Source organism: Saccopteryx bilineata, chromosome X, assembly GCF_036850765.1.
Source record: "Saccopteryx bilineata isolate mSacBil1 chromosome X, mSacBil1_pri_phased_curated, whole genome shotgun sequence".
Taxonomy (NCBI): Eukaryota; Metazoa; Chordata; class Mammalia; order Chiroptera; family Emballonuridae; genus Saccopteryx; species Saccopteryx bilineata.
This window is the reverse complement of record NC_089502.1, coordinates 30578230-30601531: the sequence shown is the minus strand read 5'-3', so window position 1 is coordinate 30601531 and position 23302 is coordinate 30578230. Positions and strand designations below refer to the sequence as shown.

At 44.6% G+C, this 23302-nt stretch overlaps 1 protein-coding gene across 1 annotated transcript in view; it reads left to right on the top strand.

Annotated features, from left to right (window-relative positions):
* Nucleotides 1–20010: 20010 nt before the first annotated feature.
* LONRF3 (LON peptidase N-terminal domain and ring finger 3) overlaps nt 20011–23302 on the top strand; it is a 38324-nt gene continuing 35032 nt past the window's right edge. The window contains exon 1 of the mRNA XM_066248938.1: nt 20011–21158. Within this exon, the coding sequence (XP_066105035.1) occupies nt 20351–21158 (808 nt within the window). The 5' untranslated portion in view covers nt 20011–20350. The remainder of the gene's footprint in view (nt 21159–23302) is intronic.

Here is a 23302-nt window from a genome sequence, read left to right as displayed (position 1 = left end):
CTTGTTTTTTCTTTTCTCTCCCTCTTCCTGGTCGGTGACTCTGTACCCCAGGTTCTGCCCCTTTGGCACGCTCAGGTAGAGGTTTGCAGTTGATAAGTCTCTATGGCAATGTCATGTATTGTGCTTTAGTCTCGTTGGGAGTCAAGGCTCATTAGCTTTCATAGGCTCCGATAGTGAGAGAGTCTGTGTTCCTGGAGCCTTTCTCCTAGTCTTTCCTTCCTCAATTAGTAGCCTGATAATCCAGCTATGGGGTTGTTGCTGCCTCTGCCTGGATAGTAAGAGGTTCAAAGAGCTGGCAACTCCCCACTCTATTTCCACTCAGCACAGGGCTCTGGGTAAGGCTCAGTCAGTCAGAGCTGCTAGCATAATCAGGCGGGCTTTCTGCCCACTCAAAGACCTCTGGCTCTGCCACTCTGTCCGGTAACACAGGCGGGCACCCACTTCTGGGGTGTTTGGAGGAAACTGTCATTCACTATCTGTGCGCGCAGACCAGGATATCCGGCCAGTAGTCTCACGCTCTGAGTGAAACCCCCAACCGCATGGAAATTTGCAGCGCTGGAATTCGCTCTTGCTCCGTCCCCGTGCGCGGCTTTTGCAAGGCGCTGGGGCGGCCCGAGATTCCGCTTTTGCCCACACAAAGGCCCCTGACTCTGCCCCTCTGTGCGATAACACGGGCGCGCCCTGCCGAGGCACTCGGAGGAATCGCTCACTACCTATCGGCGCGCGCACACCAGGATATGAGGCCGGCCGCGTTTCCCTGAGTGAAACCCTCACCAGCATGGAAAATTTCCACCGTTGTAATTAGTTCTCGCTCCCTCCCGTGCGCGGCTTTCCCAGGGTGCTGGGGCTGCCCAGAGATTCTGCTTTCGGCCCACAGAAAGGCCTCTGACCCTGCCTCTCTGTGGGGCAACACGGACACCCACTTCTGGGGCTTAGGAAGACATCTCTCGCCCACTAACTGCGCACCAACCAGGAGAACGGGTAAAATGGCCCCTCCGCTTGTCTTTCTTTTTTTGGGTTTGGCGCGAGTGTTAGCTTGTATTGCCCGGCTTGCCACAGGAACCATTTTTCCTCCACTAGGATCTCTGTGCCACAGCCTGGTTCGGCCTTTTGTGCGGGGCCTGGATGTATTCACCCCCTTTGCCCGCCTCAGTTTCTATATTCACAGTTACCAGAGAAAGCCGCCCTGTTTAGGTTAGTGAGGAAGGCGGAGCATTTCTTACTCCCTATTTCCTTCAGGATTTGGTTATATATTTAGCCAATTTTTCACTCGACCATACCTTCGGGTGTATTGTGAAGCATCTGGAGGCTCCAAGTATAGGTTTTTCTGTTTCTGGTTGAAGATCTTGTTGAGTTTTGGGGGAGATTTATCGGTATCGCTTCCTAATCTGCCATTACTCTGACGTCATCCTCAATTTCCTTTTTTTTAAAAAAATTTTATGTTATTTTATTTTTCTTTATTTCATTATTATTTTTTTTTAAAAAACTCTTTTTTATTTTTATTTTTTTAACTTTTTATTCTTTATTAAATCTCATTAATACTATCAACAAAACCACCCTCAGATGCCATTAAGGAAGAGAAAATCGAATATCATGGATAAAAAAGAAAGAGAGGTAACACAGCTAGATGAGGAAAAATCTATGGAGAAAAAATTTAATATATTGGAAACCTTGGAGCTAAATGACAGAGAATTCAAGATAGAAATCCTAAAAATCCTCTGATATATACAAGAAAACACAGAAAGGCAATTTAGGGAGCTCAGAAAACAACTCAATGAACACAAAGAATATATGTCCAAGGAAATTGAAACTATAAAAACAAATCAAACAGAGATGAAAAACTCAATTCACGAGCTGAAAAACGAAGTAACAAGCTTAGCTAATAGAACAGGTCAGATAGAAGAGAGGATTAGTGAAATAGAAGACAAGCAACTTGAGGCACAACAGAGAGAAGAAGAAAGAGACTCAAAAATTAAAAAAAATGAGATAGCCCTACAAGAATTATCTGACTCCATCAAAAAGAATAACATAAGAATAATAGGTATATCAGAGGAAGAAGAGGGAGAAAATGGAATGGAGAACATACTCAAACAAATAATAGATGAGAACTTCCCAAGCCTGTGGAAAGAACTAAAGCCTCAAATTCAAGAAGCAAACAGAACACCGAGTTTTCTTAACCCCAACAAACCTACTCCAAGGCATATTATAATGAAATTGACACAAACCAACAGCAAAGAAAAAATTCTCAAGGCAGCCAGGGAAAAGAAGAATACAACATATAAAGGAAGGCCCATTAGATTATCATCAGATTTCTCAGCAGAAACTCTACAAGCTAGAAGAGAGTGGACCCCAATATTTAAAGTCCTGAAAGAGAGGAACTTTCAGCCACGAATACTATACCCATCAAAGCTATCCTTCAAATATGAAGGAGAAATAAAAATATTCACAGATACAGAAAAGATGAGGGAATTTATCATCAGAAAACCCCCACTCCAGGAATTACTAAAGGGGGTTTTCCAATCAGATACAAAGAACAAAAAAAAAAACAGAGCCACAAGTAAAAGCTCCAAGAAGAACACAATAAAACCAAATTTAAACTGTAACAACAACAAAAAGAAAGAGGGGGAGAAGATGGAGATTAACAGTAGCAAAGGACGATGGAGTGCAAAAGTACTCACAAAATAGTTTGCTACAATGAACAGGGTAGGGACCCTTTTCATTACTCAAAGGTAACCACCATTGAAAAAACCACCACAGAAGCACATAAAATAAAAAAGATAGCAACAGAGGAAAGATGTATGGAATACAACCAAATAAAAACAAAAGATAGAAAAACGAAAGAGAAGGATCAAACAAGACACAAAACTAACAGAAAGCAATCTATAAAATGGCAATAGGGAACTCACAAGTATCAATAATTACACTAAATATAAACGGATTAAACTCACCAATAAAAAGGCACAGAGTAGCAGAATGGATTAAAAAAGAAAATCCAACTGTATGCTGCCTACAGGAAACTCATCTAAGTAACAAGGATAAAAACAAATTCAAAGTGAAAGGCTGGAAAACAATACTCCAAGAAAATAACATCCAAAAAAAAAGCAGGTGTAGCAATACTCATATCGGATAATGCTGACTACAAGACAGTAAAAGTACTCAGAGACAAAAATGGCCATTTCATAATGGCTAAGGGGACACTGAATCAAGAAGACATAACAATTCTTAATATATATGCACCAAACCAAGGAGCACCAAAATATATAAGACAGCTACTTATTGATCTTAAAACAAAAACTGACAAAAATTCAATTATACTTGGAGACCTCAATACACCGCTGACGGCTCTAGATCGGTCATCCAAACAGAGAATCAACAAAGACATAGTGGCCTTAAACAAAACACTAGAGCACCTGGATATGATAGACATCTAGAGGACATTTCATCCCAAAGTGACTGAGTATATATTTTTCCCCAGTGTACATGGATCATTCTCAAGAATTGACCATATGTTGGGCCACAAAAACAACATCAGCAAATTCAGAAAAATTGAAGTTGTACCAAGCATATTTTCTGATCATAAAGCCTTGAAACTAGAATTCAACTGCAAAAAAGAGGAAAAAAATCCCACAAAAATGTGGAAACTAAACAACATACTTTTAAAAAATGAATGGGTCAAAGAAGAAATAAGTGCAGAGATCAAAAGATATGTACAGACTAATGAAATTGACAATATGACATATCAGAATCTATGGGATGCAGCAAAAGCAGTGATAAGAGGGAAGTTCATATCACTTCAGGCATATATGAACAAACAAGAGAGAGCCCAAGTGAACCACTTAACTTCACACCTTAAGGAACTAGAAAAAGAAGAACAAAGACAACCCAAAACTAGCCAAAGAAAGGAGATAATAAAAATCAGAGCAGAAATAAATGAATTAGAGAACAGAAAAATTATAGAAAAAATTAATAGAACAAGGAGCTGGTTCTTTGAAAAGATCAACAAAATTGACAAACCCTTGGCAAGACTTACCAAGGAAAAAAGAGAAAGAACTCATATAAACAAAATCCAAAATGAAAGAGGAGAAATCACCACGGACACCGTAGGTATACAAAGAATTATTGTAGAATACTATGAGAAACTTTATGCCACTAAATTCAACAACCTAGAAGAAATGGATAAATTCCTAGAACAATACAACCTTCCTAGACTGAGTCAAGAAGAAACAGAAAGCCTAAACAGACCTATCAGTAGAGAAGAAATAGAAAAAACCATTAAAAACCTCCCCCAAAATAAAAGTCCAGGCCCTGACGGCTATACCAGCGAATTTTATCAAACATTCAAAGAAGACTTGGTTCCTATTCTACTCAAAGTCTTCCAAAAAATTGAAGAAGAAGCAATACTTCCAAACACATTTTATGAGGCCAACATAACCCTCATACCAAAACCAGGCAAGGATGGCACAAAAAAAGAAAACTACAGACCAATATCTCTAATGAATACAGATGCTAAAATACTAAACAAAATACTAGCAAATCGAATACAACAACATATTAAAAAAATAATACATCATGATCAAGTGGGATTCATCCCAGAATCTCAAGGATGGTTCAACATGCGTAAAACGGTTAACGTAATACACCATATCAACAAAACAAAGAACAAAAACCACATGATCTTATCAATAGACGCAGAAAAGGCTTTTGATAAAATACAACACAATTTTATGTTTAAGACTCTCAACAAAATGGGTATAGAAGGAAAATATCTCAACATGATAAAGGCCATATATGATAAACTATCAGCTAACATCATATTAAATGGCACTAAACTGAAGGCTTTCCCCCTTAAATCAAGAACAAGATAGGGTTGTCCACTCTCTCCACTCTATTTAATGTGGTACTAGAGGTTGTAGCCAGAGCAATCAGACAAGACAAAGAAATAAAAGGCATCCATATCGGAAAAGAAGAAGTAAAGGTATCAGTTTTTGCAGATGATATGATCCTATACATCGCAAACCCCAAAGAATCCACAAAAAGACTACTAGAAACAATAAGCCAATACAGTAAGGTCGCAGGATACAAAATTAACATACAGAAGTCAATAGCCTTTCTATATGCCAACAATGAAACAATTGAGAACGAACTCAAAAGAATAATCCCCTTCATGATTGCAACAAAAAAAATAAAATACTTAGGAATAAACATAACAAAGAATGTAAAGGACTTATATAATGAAAACTATAAACCATTTTTAAGGGAAATCGAAAAAGATATAATGAGATGGAAGAATATACCTTGTTCTTGGCTAGGAAGAATAAATATAATCAAGATGGCTATATTACCCAAAGCAATATACAAATTCAATGCAATTCCCATCAAACTTCCAATGACGTTTTTTAAAGAAATAGAGCAAAAAATCATCAGATTTATATGGAACTATAAAAACCCCCGAATAGCCAAAGCAATCCTAAAGAAAAAGAATGAAGCTGGGGGCATTACAATACCTGACTTCAAACTATATTATAGGACCACGACAATCAAAACAGCATGGTATTGGCAGAAAAATAGACACTCAGACCAATGGAACAGAATAGAAAGTCCAGAAATAAAACCACATATATATAGTCAAATAATTTTTGATAAAGTGGCCAAGAACACACAATGGAGAAAAGAAAGCCTCTTCAATAAATGGTGCTGGGAAAACTGGAAAGCCACATGCAAAAGAATGAAACTGGACTACAGTCTCTCCCCCTGTACAAAAATTAACTCAAAATGGATCAAAGATCTAAACATAAGACCTGAAACAATTAAGTACATAGAAGAAGACATAGGTACTCAACTCATGGACCTGGGTTTTAAAGAGCGTTTTATGAATTTGACTCCACAGGCAAGAGAAGTGAAGGCAAAAATTAATGAATGGGACTACATCAGACTAAGAAGTTTTTGCTCAGCAAGAGAAACTGATAACAAAATAAACAGAAAGCCAACTAAATGGGAAATGATATTTTCAAACAACAGCTCAGATAAGGGCCTAATATCCAAAATATACAAAGAACTCATAAAACTCAACAACAAACAAACAAACAATCCCATAAAAAATGGGAAGAGGATATGAACAGACACTTCTCCCAGGAAGAAATACAAATGGCCAACAGATATATGAAAAGATGCTCATCTTCTTTAGCTATTAGAGAAATGCAAATCTAAACGGCAATGAGATACCACCTCACACCTGTTCGATTAGCTATTATTAGCAAGACAGGTAATAGCAAATGTTGGAGAGGCTGTGGAGAAAAAGGAACCCTCATCCACTGTTGGTGGGAATGTAAAGTAGTACAACCATTATGGAAGAAAGTATGATGGTTCCTCAAAAAACTGAAAATAGAAGTACCTTATGACCCAGCAATACCTCTACTGGGTATATACCCCCAAAACTCAGAAACATTGATATGTAAAGACACATGCAGCCCCATGTTTATTGCAGCATTGTTCACAGTGGCCAGGACATGGAAACAACCAAAAATCCCGTCAATAGATGACTGGATAAAGAAGATGTGGCACATATACACTATGGAATACTACTCAGCCATAAGAAATGATGACATCGGAACATTTACAGCAAAATGGTGGGATCTTGATAACATGATACGAAGTGAAATAAGTAAATCAGAAAAAACCAGGAACTGCATTATTCCATACGTAGGTGGGACATAAAAGTGAAACTAAGAGACATTGATAAGAGTGTGGTGGTTACGGGGGGGAGGGGGGAATGGGAGAGGGAAAGGGGGAGGGGGAGGGGCACAAAGAAAACAAGATAGAAGGTGACAGAGGACAATCTGACTTTGGGTGATGGGTATGCAATATAATTGAACGACAAGATACCCTGGACTTGTTATCTTTGAATATATGTATCCTGATTTATTGATGTCACCCCATTAAAAAAATAAAATTATTATTAAAAAAAAAGAAAATATTATACTGAGTGAAAGAAGCCAGTTGCAAAAAACCATATATAATGTAATCTATTTATTTGAAATATCCAGAATAGGGACATCTATAGACAGAAGGTAGATTAGTAGTTGCTTAAGGCTAGAGGGAATAAAGAATAGATAACTAAAAGGTATGGGATTTCTTTTTGAGGTGATAAAAACGTTCTAAAATTGGTGATCACAGCACATCTCTGTGAATACACTAAAAACGATTGGATTGTACCCTTTAAATGTGTAAATTGTTTGGTATGTGAATTATATCTCAGTAAAACTGTTAAAAAACAATAAGCCAGGGGCTCTTGCCGGTTGTCTCAGTGGATAGAGTGTTGGTCCAGGTTCAATCTCTGATCAGGGCACAGATGAGAAGTGAATATCTGCTTCTTTTCTCCATCCTCTCCTCCTTCTCTCTCTCTTCCCCTTCCACAGCCAGTGGCTCGATTGGTTCAAGTGTCAGCCCCAGGCACTGAGAATAGTTCCATTGATTTTAGCATTAGTCCAAGATGGGGATTGCCAGGCGGATCCTCATCGAGGTGCATGTGGGAGTCTGTCTCACTATCCCCCCTCTTCTCAAAAAAAAATCTGGGGCATTGACAAAGCTCATCTTGTTTGCTTTCCATCTTTCTGGATCACTGTCTTTGTTGCCCAGTATGTAGTGTCTTGAATACTGTTGCTTCATATTGTTTTTTGTTTTTGTTTTTTGGGTTGTTTCATGCAGGAGGGTAAATACAAATCCTATTACTACTCCATCTTAACCAGAAGTAGCAATCTTCCAATTTTTTAATTGGGGAAAGCGAGGCAAAAGGCAGTTACCTGGCTTATCAAAGTTCATGATAGTTGGTGGCAGAGACAGGAATAATAACAAGATTTTCTGAAGTTGAGGCAGGATTGCTTCTTCTCTGTCCCACTTCTGAAGCAACTTGCTAGCAGGAGGTTAATTAACCCATCATAGACAAAGTAAATTTCTATGACTTGAGGATCCCTGAAAGGTCCTGATCAGTTCTCCAGCTTCCCCTCTTTCAGTAAGTATTTGCTACACCTACGTGCAATGCCTTTTGGGAGACATCCCTCGGGACAGGGAAGTGAGTGCTACCATCTTTGGCAACAAGGAGCTCACCATCTATTTGTTAGAAAAGGCTGTGCATGGAACATCTGTGTGACTTAAGCATGTTAACTGTAGTATAATGGATGACTGACTTAACTGTCCAGCCCAGAGGGCCAAGAGGGGTCATAGCATGTTGGCTTTTTTCAAGAAAGGCTTCTGAGGAAGGAGAACTGGGGCTTCAAAAGATGGCAGCACCCCCCTAACTGGGTAGAGTAGGAAAGGCAGGACATTGTGTCCACAAAGCAAGTGTTAAAATGCACACAAGGCCTCAGAGGGGCCCTTTTCTATAAGAAAAAGCCTGAGCTTTGTGGTGGGGGAAGAAAGGGGATGTTGTCCTGGCCAGAGGGCAGACCTTCGGGATTTGATGAGAATCCTGTGGTGAGGGGATGGCTATGAAGGCAGTGCCTTTCACACTGCAAAATAAAATGCTCCTAAGCAGATATTTTTAAATAAGAAAACTACTGTCTTCCCAGTTTATGAAAAGGTGGGTTTTCAATTTGAAATTACAGAATAAATATTTCAAACCCTAATAACCATTCATTCATTCATTCATTCATTCACTGAGCATCTATTCAACCCCCATTGTATACTGAGAATGTATTGAGACCTTATTATATACTGGGAGTTGTGTTAGGGGCTGGGGATTCAAAGCTACCTAAGACTTGTGGCTTGCCTTATTTCTTGGTCTAGACGGGAGATACTTGAGCAATGATGGCAGATTTCCATAGGGCTTTTCCCCTCTCCACTCCCTCTGTCGGTCAACAGAAGTGGCTAAGTACTTTTTCTTTGTAGACCTATTATCAGGGTCAGGGCGGGACAAAGGAAAGGGTGCAAGGTCACCACAACTTGAAGAGGGTTTTCATTGAATGTCAGCATGGCAGAGCACATTCCCCAAAGATTAATTCAGAACTTTCCTTTATAACCTGATGCCCAATTCAACATCTCTGGGAAGCCTTCTTTTCTGTATCTGCTCCTCAGCCCCCAAAGGCCTTCCTGTGTTACAGTGATATGTGTGCTTTCCCCTGTGAAAGCGCACAGGCTTACAGGCAGGACAGCCAGACCTGGTGTTTCTCTTCTGCCTGCCTAGGGCAGACTGTCTACAAAGGCCTTCCCATTCTCCTCATCCTTTTTCATTTCGAATATTGTGCATGACCTCCTATGAGGTTTTTGCTCTTGTGACCAGTTGTGATGTTTTCAGTGCAGGGATGCCTGGGATGATGTAGGATTGCACCAACCCCCGCACCCTGAGACTCTTACCCTGCCTCACCACCATGAGGAGTGACTAGACTTCTTGCTAGCTGGGCAGTGGGTGATTTCCAAAGAGAAGCATCCATATAGGAGTGCCATCTCCCTCCAGGAGCCAAAAGCCCTGGGGTAAAAACATAGGGTCTTCTAGCTGAGCATCTCCTGCTGTTTGTGGAAGCCATGGGAGGGAGAAAAGGCCATCTGTCAGGACTTGACTTTGCCTCCCTTGTCTCAAGGGGTCACTGCACAGGCCCTGTGACCTGGAGTCCAACCCCTGGGAGTGAGGTGCAACATCAGGGCTCTATCCTTCCTATTAAGCAGGAACTGCAGCCCGGCTGGGCCCTTGTCCCAGGTGCGTTGATACCAACAAAGACCCCTTTGCACTCACAGGCTTGCCTCGCTTTTGGCATTTAAAGCAAGAATAATATTGCTATATCACCCTCAGCTTGTGCAGGACCTTGGCATCCACAGAGACACTTCCCATCATCTCATTGATACCTCTGGATAGCCATATTACATAAGTTGTTCATAAATTATAAATTCAACTTCTTCCTTCATTTTTCCTGCTGATTTTATAACTCAGTGAATTGCAATCCCCCCACCAAAAAAAAAAAGCCTTAGCAGTACAAGTGTCTGAGAAAAAAAACAAAACAAAACATACCCATGCATCTCGGTTGACAGTTTAAGTTTGATAACACCACACTCAGCAATTACAGAGCAAGAACATACTCTCCAGTGAGACAACAGTAGAGTTTCAGGGAAAATCCCTAACATCTATGAGTGTATTACAGGATCAGAAACCCAATTTACCAAACAGATCATGAAAGTACTGTATACTTATTTTAAAAGATGTTCATAAAGTTACTGAATTGGAGTATGTATTTGTTTTATTTCTCTGGGTTTTCAGATAGGAGTTTATAGAAAGAAAGAGACTCATTCTATCCCACAGTTAGCTCTGTGCCAAGGCTAGGACTTGGACTTCTGAGCCCTGGACTCATCATTTGAGCCTCCCTGTGATGGAAGGGTATGCATCTAGGCTATTCATTAAACACTAAGTAGAAAGGAAGGAGAAGAATGTCTTGAACATCAAGGCTGCTAAGCATAGTATCTTAACAACCAAGTAAAAAGTGAGATAAAGTACCTCTGAAAAGACTATATGCTGCAAAGCAGTCGAGGGGAAACAGAACTTCAGTTTCTTAAAGAGGATTTACACATAAAGATCTAGAGACTCATCTAACAGCATATTGTGGAGGAGTGAACAGGAGATGTCAAGGTGGAAAGCCAGATTCCTGGTTGGATTCTTTCTGGCTCTGGGACCTTGAACAAATCATTTAATCTTCTTCAGTCTCCATTGCTCATCCCAAATGATAGAATGTTGCATATACCTGAGTTTTTCCCAGAGTCAATTGACATCATCCAATCAGTTCCCATATCTGCTCCATTTTATCCTAAATGTCTTTTGAACCCTCCAATTTTCTTTATCCTTACTCTTCTTTCTTTAGTTCATCTTTCCTCCTGGTCTACCCTAGGCTGTGTTCTTTTCATTCTATTCTATACGTTCAAAGAGATCTTTCTGAAAGGTAAACCTGATCACATCACAAATCTGCTTAAAACCCTTCAATAGCTTCTTATTACTCTCAGAATACAACCTCAACTTTTTATCTTGGTCTACCAGCCCCGCGTGGTCAGTATCTGTCTACCTCTCTAGGCTTATCTCACATGGCTCCTCTCAAGTTCTAGGCTACAGCCATAATAAACTCTTAAGTCATTTCCCAGCAAGCCAACCTCTCTTGCCTCCAGCCTTTGCAGTAAGTAGCTTGTTCCTCTACCTAGAACACTCAGCCTTTTCCAACACCCCCTTTCATCCCCTAACCCTGTAATCCTGCAGAATTCTTTATCTACATTACCACTTGAGAAGTTATCCCTCAGTATAAACTGCTCCTCCTCTGTGCCCAACCCCCTTCCAATACCTTATGTTTCTGTCTTCTTTTTTTAAGATTTTATTTACTGATTTTTAGAGTGAAGAGAGAGGGGTGGAGAGGTGGAGTGAGAAGCATCGATTCATAGTTGCTTTTCTTATGTGCCTTGACCAGACAAGCCTGGTGTTTCAAACCAGCTACCTCAGTGTTCCAAGTCGATGCTCTATCCACTGCACCACCACAAGTCAGGCTGCTTCTGTCTTTTTAGTACTCATCACCCTGATTAATACTGCGTTCTTCTTTTTTGGTTTCTCCCACTTAGTTTTGTAGGACTGTGTCTTATTTATATTTAATGAATGATGAATGTTTAAATGCTTTGTAAACTGCAACTTGCTACCCAAGTGTTAAGTACTGTATAATCTTACTGTGTTCCAGTTGGTTAGTAAATGTTGTTGGTCTACTCATCCATTTGATAACTAACATCACATTTCAATTATATCATTCTGGTTCCCTCTTAAGCCCAATACTAATAAAGATGATCATTTACTGAACATTTGAACTGTGCTAGGTTTTGTGGTAAGATTTTAGGCATATGATCTCATTTAGTTATGATCATGGCAATCTTATGAGCTAGGTCTTATTATAAGCATCATCTCTACTTTTTCAGATGAAAAAACTAAGGCAAGCTCGAAGAGATTAACTAGTTTGTCCAACATCAAATAGCCAACATCAGATAATGATGACGATGATTTTAGTTTTTCCATTGATTTGGGGAAGGGGAGAGAAACATCAATTTGTTGTTCCATTTAGTTGTGCACTTATTGCTTCTCGTATGTGTTCTGACTGGGGATCAAACTTGCGACCTAAGTGCTCCAGCAATACTCTACCCGCTGACCAATCTGGTCAAGGTCAAATAGCTAAATTTTGAATCAAGATCCAAACCTTGATTCTACCCATCTCCCAGTTTTGCCAGTCTTCAGATAAGGACACTATTAACAAAGTGAATAGTAACCTCCAGAATGGGAAAAAGTATTTGCAAATCACATATCTAAAAAAGGATTAATATCCAGCATATATAAAGAACTCTTAAAACGCAACTACAAAACTCAAACAACCTGCCTGATCAGGCAGTGGTACAGTGGATAGGGCATCGGACAAGGATGCAGAGGACCCAGGCTAGAGACCCCAAGGTTGCCAGATTGAGCGCTGGCTCATCTGGTTTGAGCAAGGCTCACCAGCTCAAGCCCAAGGTCTCTGGCTTGAACAAGGGGTCACTGGCTCTTCTGTAGTTCCCAGTCAAGGCACATATGAGAAAGCAATCAATGAGCAACTAAGTTGCTGGAACGAAGACTTGATGCTTCTCATCTCTCTCCCTTCCTGTCTTTCTGTCCTTATCTGTCCGTCTCTCTGTCTCTTTCTGTCTCTGTTACACACAAGAAAAGCCAAACAACCTGATTTTTAAAATGAGCAGAGGACTTGAATAGACATTTCTCCAAAAGATGATATACAAATAGCGAATATGCACATGAAAAGATGTCCAACATCACTAATCATTAGGGAAATGCAAATCAAAACCACTTCATACCAACTAAGATGACAATGATAGAAAGAAAACAACAGAAAATAACAAGTGTTGCAATGATATGGAGAAATTGGAACCCTTATGCATTGTTAGTAGGAATGCAAAATAGTGCAGCTGGCTGGGGAAAACAGTTTGGTAGTTCCTTAAAAACATTAAAATTAAAATTACAGTATAATCCAACAATTCCACTTCTGGGTGTATACCCAAAGGAAGTGAAAGCATGGTCTAGAAGAGTTATTTGTACTCATGTTTACAGCAGTGTTATTTACAATAGCCAAAATATGGAAGCAACTCAAGTGTCCATTAATGGGTGAATGTAAAAGCAAAATGTATATATATCCTCTAGAATGAAATATTATTCAGCCTTTTAAAGGAAAAATATTCTGACACATGATACAACATGAATGAACATTGAAGACATTATACTAAGTGAAATAAGTCCCCCCAAAAGAAATCCTGTATAATTCAACTTACTTGAGGTAGCTAGAGTTGTCAAATTCATACAGGCAGAAAGTAGAATGGCAGTAGCCAGGGGCTGAGGGGAAAGAGAAATAGGGAGTTGTTGTTGTGTGGGTGCAGAGTTTTGGTTTTGCAAAATGAAAAAAAAGTTGTGGAGATGGATGGTGGTAATAGTTGCATAATAATATGAATATACTTAATATCACTAAACTGTACACCTAAAAATGGTTAAAATGGTAAATTTTATGTCATTTTTTAAAATCACAGTTGATTAAAGATCGAAGATTTTAACCATTTCCCAGTCCTGCCAAAGTCTTCAAATAATTTGTTCTGATGAAAGTTTGCTGCTTTCCCTCCACATAACCTGCTTTTTCTTCCTTTTCTCCCTAAGACTAGACTGTGCCAGGCTCTCTAGAGCGTCCACATTGGCCAGTGCCCCTGACAAGGGCAGGACCCAGCCTCAGGCTCCAGCTCATTCTCCTCCTGGGAAGAAACTGCCTCTTCTCCAAAGGCAGCCAGCACATATTTTACTCACAAAAGTCGGCAGATGGCCATGAATCCCTTCTGTTCACAGGAATCGCGTCAGAACTAATTGCACTGTGCATTTTCCATCACTGGTAGCTAATCCCAACAGTGACGTTGGACATCGTTATTAATAGGCTAAGGACAGACAAAAAGAGAGGGGAAGTGGCTTGGGCTGAGTCACACAGCAAAGTTAGAACTCCAAGCTCCCAGTAACTAACCTCACCCTGGGTTCTGTCCCACTCACCTGGCAGACTTGATTTTTTTTTTTTTTTTTTTTACTCTGGGCAACAAACTCTCTGGCTAACCAAACGATTCTGACTTGTCTTGCAGAGAAATAAAGCAAAATCTTCCTTGGGATGCTATCTTCTGATCTTTTTGTTTCTACAGATTGGCAGGAAACCAGATTCCCCACTTCTTGCTGAATGACCTTGAACACATGATTGAAAGTCTCTGGATCAGTATTCTGTTCAATAAAATGAAAACAAGGATTATAGATGCCCACCCCCAGAGAAACTGTGAATGAGTGAGGGACAGAAGGATCAGAATGCACTTATCCAATCTATTCTGCATTATCTTTCACACAGGTAAACCCCAAACCTGGCAGAACATCATTATAATATGGGTAGCCTTTAAAAATACAAATTCCTGGGCCTCGTCCAGCCCAGCTTACTTGAACTCCTCCATTCTCCCAGCCGCATGGCTGCCAATGTGAAGGGAAGTCCTTGAATTGATGAAGTAAAGTAGTCTTTAACTTTTCTTTCTTCCTTCATTTCTTCCTTCTTTCTTTCCTCCTTCCCTCCCTCCCTCCTTCCCCCTCTCTTTTCTTTCTTTCTTTCTTTCTTTCTTTCTTTCTTTCTTTCTTTCTTTCTTTCTTTCTTTCTTTCCTTTTCTTTGCTATTAAATGTACACCTTTATTCTACCTAAAGAAATATTCATCCTCTCCAACCTGGTTTAAAGGCACCTTCTCTATGAGATGGTAAGTATTGCAGTCTGTCTCCTTCGAGCTCTCCCTTGGACTCACTGTTCCCTAATTTTGGCACTTCTCACATACTCCTTGTTATTTTTACTTAACTCTTTCAAAGCTTTGCCTCTTTTGTCTTCAGTTAGCTATTTGAGGAAAGGAACTATGTCATACCCTTCTCTTATTGCCCCTACAATGCCAGCTCCACTAGCCCATAATATATGTTTAATGAATATTTGTTGACTTGTAAATCTTGTGATTAGGAAATCTGGAATAATTTCTTACTTATTAGGGGAAGTGTTCTATGTTTTTTGGAAGCTCTTTCGTCATATAGAAAGAACTTTAAACAAAGACACAGAGCTTTGGTTTCCAATCCTGGCTATGTCACAAACTGCCATTGTGACCTGCGATCATTCGCCTTCTCTTGCCGTCAATTTCTTAATTTGTGAAACCAGGGTTGATCTGTGAAGTTTCTTTTAGCTCTTCACTACTTGGTTTAAGCTACTCTAGATAGGAAGGGACAGCCTTTTTCATGTCAGTGTTATTAATGCCCACAATGATGTTTTTTCCTGTAAAGACTGCCTAGTTGATAGGTCACCTCCAGGATATAAAATGAGAAACTGAAGAGGAAATAACTGCTATGGCCAAGCTTCCATGCATAGCATGTGTGCATGTGTGCATGTGCGTGTGTGGGGGGGGCACGGGTTGCTCACTCCTCACCCCAGGCCCCTAGCTTTGACTGGATTCTTCCATCCCAGAGCTGTTTAGCATAAGACTGTCAATCCTTAATTATATGCATGCCCACTCTCTGTGAACGACACAAGGCAAAGACATGACATTCTAGTTGGGTTTCCCCTTGTGTCTCTGCACATGCCCATCCTTTGCCAAATGTCCACTGCCATGTCCAGTATGATCTGTTTAAATACTGTCCTCTGTGGAGATAAAAGACACAAGACACTAATCGCTACCGTCATGGCACTTCTAGGCTGCCTGGGAAGTGGGGACAAGTATGTGTGAGGAAAATCGTGCTAACCTATATGTAAGGGAGGACCTGGGAGTCAAATGCTTTGATACATCTTTAGTACCTAAAACAGTGCCTGATACATAGAAGATGCTCAACAAATACATCAAAGTAGGTGAGAATGGCCATGTTTTTCCTTTTTTTTTTTAGTTTAAGAAAGGGAAAGCTTTATGTCAATGAGACAGGTGGCTATACGGCTGCCCTGTAAGAGGAGAAGGGTTGAGTCCTTCCTGCTCAGGTCTACTCTGGGCTCCAGAGGTTATACAGGGCCTAGTCACTGCCGTCAGTTGGAAAGGAACCGAAAATCAACTTGCTCTTTTCCCCTGGTTAACCTTAGCAAAATAGGTGAAGGTTTGAAGAACCTCACCCTTCAAAGGGAATGTTTGTATCTGAAAAAGTGCTGTCCATTTCTCCTTCTAGGGAGCTCCAATTAGGTAGTAAGGGCAGATGGGAGGCAGTGTGGAATAAGAGACTCCTGAGTTGGTCTGCAAATGTATCAATGTCATGTTTGTTTACTTTAAATAAAGAAGGAAAGAAAACCACTGTGGTAATGGATTCCCGTGTTCAATAGAAACCCATTTGGTGCTGTCTTACAAGCAGTCCTGATTTGAAAGTGCAATGTAAAACTCTATTGAACTCTATTCAGGGAATAGATGCTGCTGCCTTCTGCACAGTGCACCCTGCGTCACCCTGGCAGCTACTAACATTTCTGACCAAGTTCACAGTCAAATTGGGCACATGCAGCTGTGAGAGGGGCTACCGGGTGAGAGATACCTTATTCCATGCCTGCAGGACTGTGACCTAACGCCCACCTTGGCCTTCTCCTTGCCTGTCCACCCCTGACCAGCAAGGGAGGAAAATCAACCTAGGGGGTGCACACTTGTCAAGGTGATCAGGTAGGAAGGCACCTCCCAGATCAGCAAATGAAAGAGTTTTGGCTAACATTTTTGTTTTTGCTTTTTTTAATATCTTGAATTAAGAAGTTTTCATTATTTTCCATCTCATGGCCCTTTCATATAAATATCTTTACCTGCACCAAAGACTGTCCCTCCATACATGTGCCTGAAGAGGCAGACAGATAATGCTGGAGATATGCAGCTATAGATTGAACATGTCCCCTCAAAATTTACAAATTGAAAGATAATCCCCAATGTGATAATATTTAGAGGTGAGACTTTTGGGAGATGATTACTTTATGGGAGCTCCCTCACAAATGACATTTGTGTCCTTATAAAAGAGTCCCGAGAGAGTTCCTTTGCCCCTTTCTTCCATGTGAAGTTATAGCAAAGACAGCCATATATGAATCAAGATACAAGTTTGTAACCAGGACTAAATATGCTGTATTACTGATTTATTCATATCAGCCCGACTAGCCATAAAATGGAGGTAAATAAGAATGTACTAGCAAAGTAAGTTCATAAAAGGATTCCTGTAAAATGTTATGCCCAGTTTGTGGCTCTTATAACCATGATTCGATGTTACTAGTTTGGTAGTCACAATTATGTATTCTGTAACAAATCAATCCTGTACTTTCATCTCTGGCCAAGTTCTCATTACAGTTAAGGCCTGTTCTCCTCAAGCTGACACACATCAAGAGTTAATATCAGAGCAAGAAGAAAAACCACTTCTCCTCACTCTCACTATACTGGGGTTTGCAGTTTTGATTCTCCTCCTTACTCACGGCCAAAGAGGACAGCTTGACTGTGGGAATCTGTGGAAACTTGTTATATGAAACAAACATCCTAATTTATAAGTTACTTGCTAGCTTCAATTCCTGTAACAACCAAAAGAGGGAATACACTCCAATTTTCAAATATGCTAGCTCCAGAAGATATGTGGCCTTCAGTCTGTTACCTGGAAACTCTGAGTTAGTTTGCACTAGCCCCCCCAACGAAGAATTCTCAAACCCCTCCTTTTGATTCCTTTGTTCTTGTTTTGCTTATTCTCCTTTCCTCCCCCCTTCTCCTCCCTCCTTATAAAATCCCCTGCCTTCACCAGAATGGGAGATAGGATGAGGACAGGACCCCCCATCTTCTCAGGTGGCCTGCACTTGAGTAAACCTCTCTCCTTTGCACCAACACTTGTGTCGTATCATTGGTTTTCACAGCAGCAGGCAGCCGGACCTGGGGATCATTTTTCCAGTTTCAAGTTCAGACGGGACACTGAATCTGCCAGAATTTTGGTCTTGAACATCCCAGCTTCCAGAAATAAATTTTTATGAGAAATAAGTTTCTGTTTTTTACAAGCCATCCAGTCTATGGTATTTTGTTAAAGCAGCCTGAATGGACTAAGACACCACATTCAACAGCAGAGGAAACTGAAGGATGAAAGGGCTCACTTTAGACAGCGAGTCACCAGTAGCTCAGCCACCTTCCACCTCTTGGCCAATCCCATGACTTCCTTATCTTCAAAATCTAGCTCAGGCCTGATAGACGTCTGTCGACCCCTACCCTTCTATCGCTACTTCAGACTTCATGCCCTGTCCAAGTCCTCACCCGCAGTATCCAGCCTTATGTACCTAAGCAGCTGAGCTGGTATCATTAAACCTGGTCTTAGGATAGAAGCCACTCAAAGTTAGGGCTGGAGAAAAACTTGGAGATTAGGCGAAACTAATGGTCTTACCGAAGGTTATGAAAAAAATAGGGCGAGGAGCCAAGTTTTCCTATGTGTGCCTTATGCCTTCCTGGCTACATCCTGAGTTCCTCTATTCTCCTGGTTTCCTTCCCCTGTGTGCCAGCTTTCCTTCTCCCCTCTTACGCCCCCCCCCCAGTCTTCTGGTCTCACCAGTGGGAGGTTCTAGGGCTTGCTGCACAGCACCTATTCTCTGTGACCCACTTAAAGCAGCACAGAGCCCTGAGGGAGCCTATAGTCTCCAGCTCTGAAGCATGACCTGGTCCCTATTAAGATAATCTATGACATTGGTTCAGAACCCCAATGATGGCTCCTAGAATTCAGGTCACTTGCCCAAGGTCACTCGGCTAAGGAGTGGCCACAGCAGTTGCCAACTATAGGTTCTCAGCCCCAGGGGCAGTGTTGTGCACGTGTACTGCTCCAGGCACTGCCCAGAGCGCGCAGGTCTGGAAGCCCTCTTAGCCACAGGCAAGCCCAGACCCCGCCTCCCTGCTTCGAGCAGCGTGACGATGGGGGAAGTGCGTTATTTCTTTAGGTCTCTAAACACTGCCTGCCTATTTGTGCCTGTGGCTCCCGTCTGAAGTGTGGGAGTTGGAATGAGACAGTGTGGGTGGTTCACACTGGCCTTCTGGAAGTAATCGGGACACCCTCGAAGGCTCCTAGCGTTTGTAAGCCAAGCCCCCTCAGCTTGAGCGCAACCCTACCCCTTGCGGGAAACCCCTGACTGTGACGCGAGGATGTCTGAACTCAGGGCTCTGCATCCGTGAACCTGAAGGCAGCTTGGCCCGTAGCTGAAGAGCGCCAGGATTCGCGGACTTTCTCCGGAGTAGCGCTCTCACGTCCTTCTCGCTTGTCCTTCTCCCATGGCCCCCAGAGTACCCGGTAACCCCCGCAGACCGAGTTCTCGTGGCCACGACCATCTGGCCGGGCGTGTCTGCAGTGCGTAGCCAGTCCCAGCGCAGGTTCCGGCGTTGGGGGAGGGAGAGGTGAAAACCCGGGCTTACGGGGTGCCTCCCCCGGGCCGGAGCTGGCCGGCTCATCTTCTCAGCGCGTCCCCTACCGCTCAGCTCGCGCCGCCCCACTTCTACACCCGCCGGGATACTACTCCTTGTCGCTCCCAGAACGTTAGACCAAGCGCCCTCGGAGAACTGCATTTACCACTTTTGGAGAACACCCCGGGGAAGGTGGTCGGAGCCCCCAAGTATGAGGAGCTGGGGCGGGGCTTCCAGGGTTCGCGGGCAGAGACTGGGACCAGAGTGGGGGGCTTCTTGGAGACCCTCCCAAAGTGCTCTCCTTAGCTTACAGCAGTGGTCACCCCCGGAGGGATGAGCCTTGGGCGTCCTGAAAGACCTGGCCGACTGTGCTCGTCGAGGTACCGGCTTGGGGGGGGGGGGGACGGGGAGAGGTCCGTTAGCGAACGCTGGCAGAGGGGACGGACCTGTTTGCTGGCCCGTTTGGAAGTGGAATGGAGTAGGGTTTGGAGACAGAAGAGCCCGAAAGAAGACACTGTTTTGTTTTGTTTTTTATCTAGTCCCACTCGTCCGAAAAGGAACCACATTACAGGGGCAAATAAGGAGTGTAAACACAAACAACCTCAAAAAGAAGCCAAGAAAAGCGAAGCCAAAAGAAGCAAGCGAACACTGTTACAAAACTGTCTGGTTTTGTAACAATTTCCCCGCCGCTGGCCAATGAGCAGCGTGACGGTGCGTCACGTGGTGCCGTTTTATATAACACTTTGCTGAGACAAGACAGTTATTAGGAGGCGCGGGGTGGCGGGCATGGAGCTCGCGGAGGCGCGGCAGGGACCGGCGTGTGTCCGCGCGGCCGCGGCGGCAGCCCCACTCTCCTCCCGCCGCCGCTCCCTGCTCCGGGTCCCCAGCCCCTAGACGCCCCTTCCCGCAAGTGTCCTCCCCTCTATGGATTCATTACAGACTGGACAGATGCTGAGGTTGTCCGCCGAGCTCGGCAGCAACAACTTAGAGCTGGCGGGGCCGGCGGCCTCAGTGACCCGCGTAGACACTGGCCCCCACCCGGAGACGGCTTCAGAAGGCCCCGCACTCGCACCGACGCGGGAGCCGGAGCGGGAGCAGTCCCCAACGGCCTCGACGCCGGAGTGCAAAGTCCTGCTCATGCAGGCCGACGCCCTGGCGTCCGGGGGGCGCCTCCGCGAGGCCCTCGAGGTGTACAAACAGCTGTCGGAGCGGCAGCAGCTGGTGGCCGAGCAGCTGGAGCAGCTGGTGCGCTGCCTGGCCGAGAGCGTCCCGCGAGGAGGGGCGCCGGCGCGGGCGCCCGCGGATGGGGGCGGCGCGGTGCTGGCGGCGGCGGAGGCAGGGGCGGCCAGGGCCGCCGAGGCCGCCGAGGTGTGGGACGGCTTCAAGTGCCGGAAGTGCCATGGATTTCTCTCAGACCCCGTGTCCTTGTCGTGCGGCCACACCTTTTGTAAACTGTGCCTGGAACGCGGGCGGGCGGCCGACCGGCGCTGTGCGCTGTGCGGGGTCAAGCTCTCCGCGCTGCTGGTGGCCACCGGGCGGGCGTGCGGAGCCCGGCGGGCCGGGCAGCAGGCGTCGCCGCCGCTGCGGGTCAACGTGGTGCTCAGCGGTCTCCTCGGCAAGTTGTTCCCGGGTCCCGCACGGGCGTCGCAACTCCGGCACGAGGGCAACCGGCTGTACCGCGAGCGCCAGGTGGAGGCGGCGCTGCTCAAGTACAACGAGGCGGTTAGACTGGGTGAGCCCGCCGCGCCTCCCGCATTGAGCCCGCAGGGTCCGGGGAAGGGCCGGCGCGGAGGGCCGCTAGGGGGATCGTGGGACGGACCGGGCCGGAGTGGGGGAGGCTTTCTGGAGTTCGGTCTGACTTTTTCTCCGTCCCTATCATCTTCTCTTTCTTTCTGTGTCTCCCTGTCTCTTTGTCTCTGTTGCTCTTTCTCTTTTTCTGTTTCTCCTGTTAACTTCTGTGTTTCTGCATCTTTGTGACACTGTTTCTCTCTTTTTCTCTGTCTTTCGCCTTTTGTCATTCTGTTTGTAGCTTGGTGTCACCAACTGTTTCTCTGTGTCTCCTCCTCTCTGACTCCGCACGCCTGGTCCCCCTCTTACACCTTCCTACACCTTCACTGCCTGGAGGGGAACTTCGCACCCTTCCCACCCTCTCGCCTGTTCCGTTGGGTTCCCGCCAGCCCGAGGTGTTCGCTAGGCGCCTGCGTCTGCTGTCCCGTCTGGCCCGCGGCGCCGCTGGGCGAGGAGGTGTCCCTTCTGGGGCCGCGGCTCCGGGTGGGGTGGGTCCGGCGTGGAATTGGGTCAGGAGAGCACTGGTTGCATAAGGGCTGCGAGCGGCCCGGGCCGGGCGGCCCCTCCTTCGCGCGGGCGGGCAGGCGGGCGGGCGGGATTGTGTAACCGAAGTGGGCCACGCTAGCCTCGGAAACCGTCCCGTGAGCCCGCGGGGGGGGGGGGCAGCAATCGCGCCCCGCTGCCCTGTGACTCATTGTCACTGCTTCCTATCACACGGTCCTCAGCCGAAATAGATGTCCCCCGCTTCAGCCCATTGCCTGTGCCCTCGCCTGGAACCCTAACCTCCCCAGCCGGGGAGGCAACCGGCCCAACGACTGCTCAGGGATCCCTGGGGCTGTGGGGCAGCTGCGAAGAGGACACGTCTCTGTCCCGCTTTCCCGTGCTATCTATAGACCGATGGGTGGGATCTGTGGGTTCAAGGACAACGTGGGCAACCCCACTCCTGAGGCCCGACTAGGGCGCCAGAGTTCCCACGGGGAGAGGCTCCAGCAGCTCTCCTCTCCCAACATCTGGGCCCAGGAAGTGGCTGCTGTGCCTCGGGCCAGTGCTGCCTGGCTCGGCCGGCTGCCAGGAGGTAGGAGGACTGTGGGCGCGGTGTTCGGTGAAGCGTGCTGCCCGCTGTGGAGGGAGGAGGCCTCAGGGCTGGCAGACAGGGCTCTGTGATTCTACGGTGCGCTGAGCCGGACTCCTATGGGTGGAGAGGAGGGGGTGGGTTTGAGCCTCCACGTGTTGAACCTCCACCAGCACTGACAACAGGTATAGGAGGAAGGAGAGGAACTAGGGCTGACTGGACAAGACTGGCATCTGAGGGAGATGGGGACTGCCCACACACACACACACACACACACACACACACACTTTGCTTGCACAAACACACTGTGAGCTGCCCTTGGGCTGGCACATGTTGCAAAAAGAAGGGACAGAGAGGACTGTAAACTCTGCTAATATCTTAAGAGCAAGTAGTGGGCACCCAAGCAATCTCTCAGCACACCCTCAAGGGAATAAAATCCCCAAACCAAACAAACAGAAAAACAAAGCCTGTTCCCTCACCAGAAGCTGAAGCCCAGTCCCTGGGGAAGAGCAGGACAGCAGGAAGGAGACAGGTGGGAGCTACTTAAGTCCAGTTCTCCGAGGGAAGGTCCGTAGTTCCATTCATTTCAGCCATGGGGAGGGCACTTTGCCCTGGTCTTTTTTTTTTTTTTTTCATTGTCAGAGTGAAAATGTCAAGACCACTTTACCCTTCTAGGAGGAAAAGCGCTTCCCCAACAAGGAGTATCCTTGTGCTGGAAGATGGCCAGGCTCTCCTTCTCATTATCTTAAATATCGTACCCCCCTTCAGAAAAAATAAACCTGTCTCCATAGCCCAGATTCGAAGTACGGCCAGTTAGCAATGCCTCTGGCCCCCTAGCTGTGTAACTATCACCAGGTGCCTTCTTCGCTGTAGGCTTGATTCTCCTCACTTGAAGAATGGGTTTGTAGAGCCAGGTGATTTCTAAAGGCCTGTCCAGCCTTGACATCTAGTGATTCAGAGTGTTAGTGAGAGCCAGCCTCCCTTTATTCTCAGAAGCCCTGTCTGAGTTCATTCAC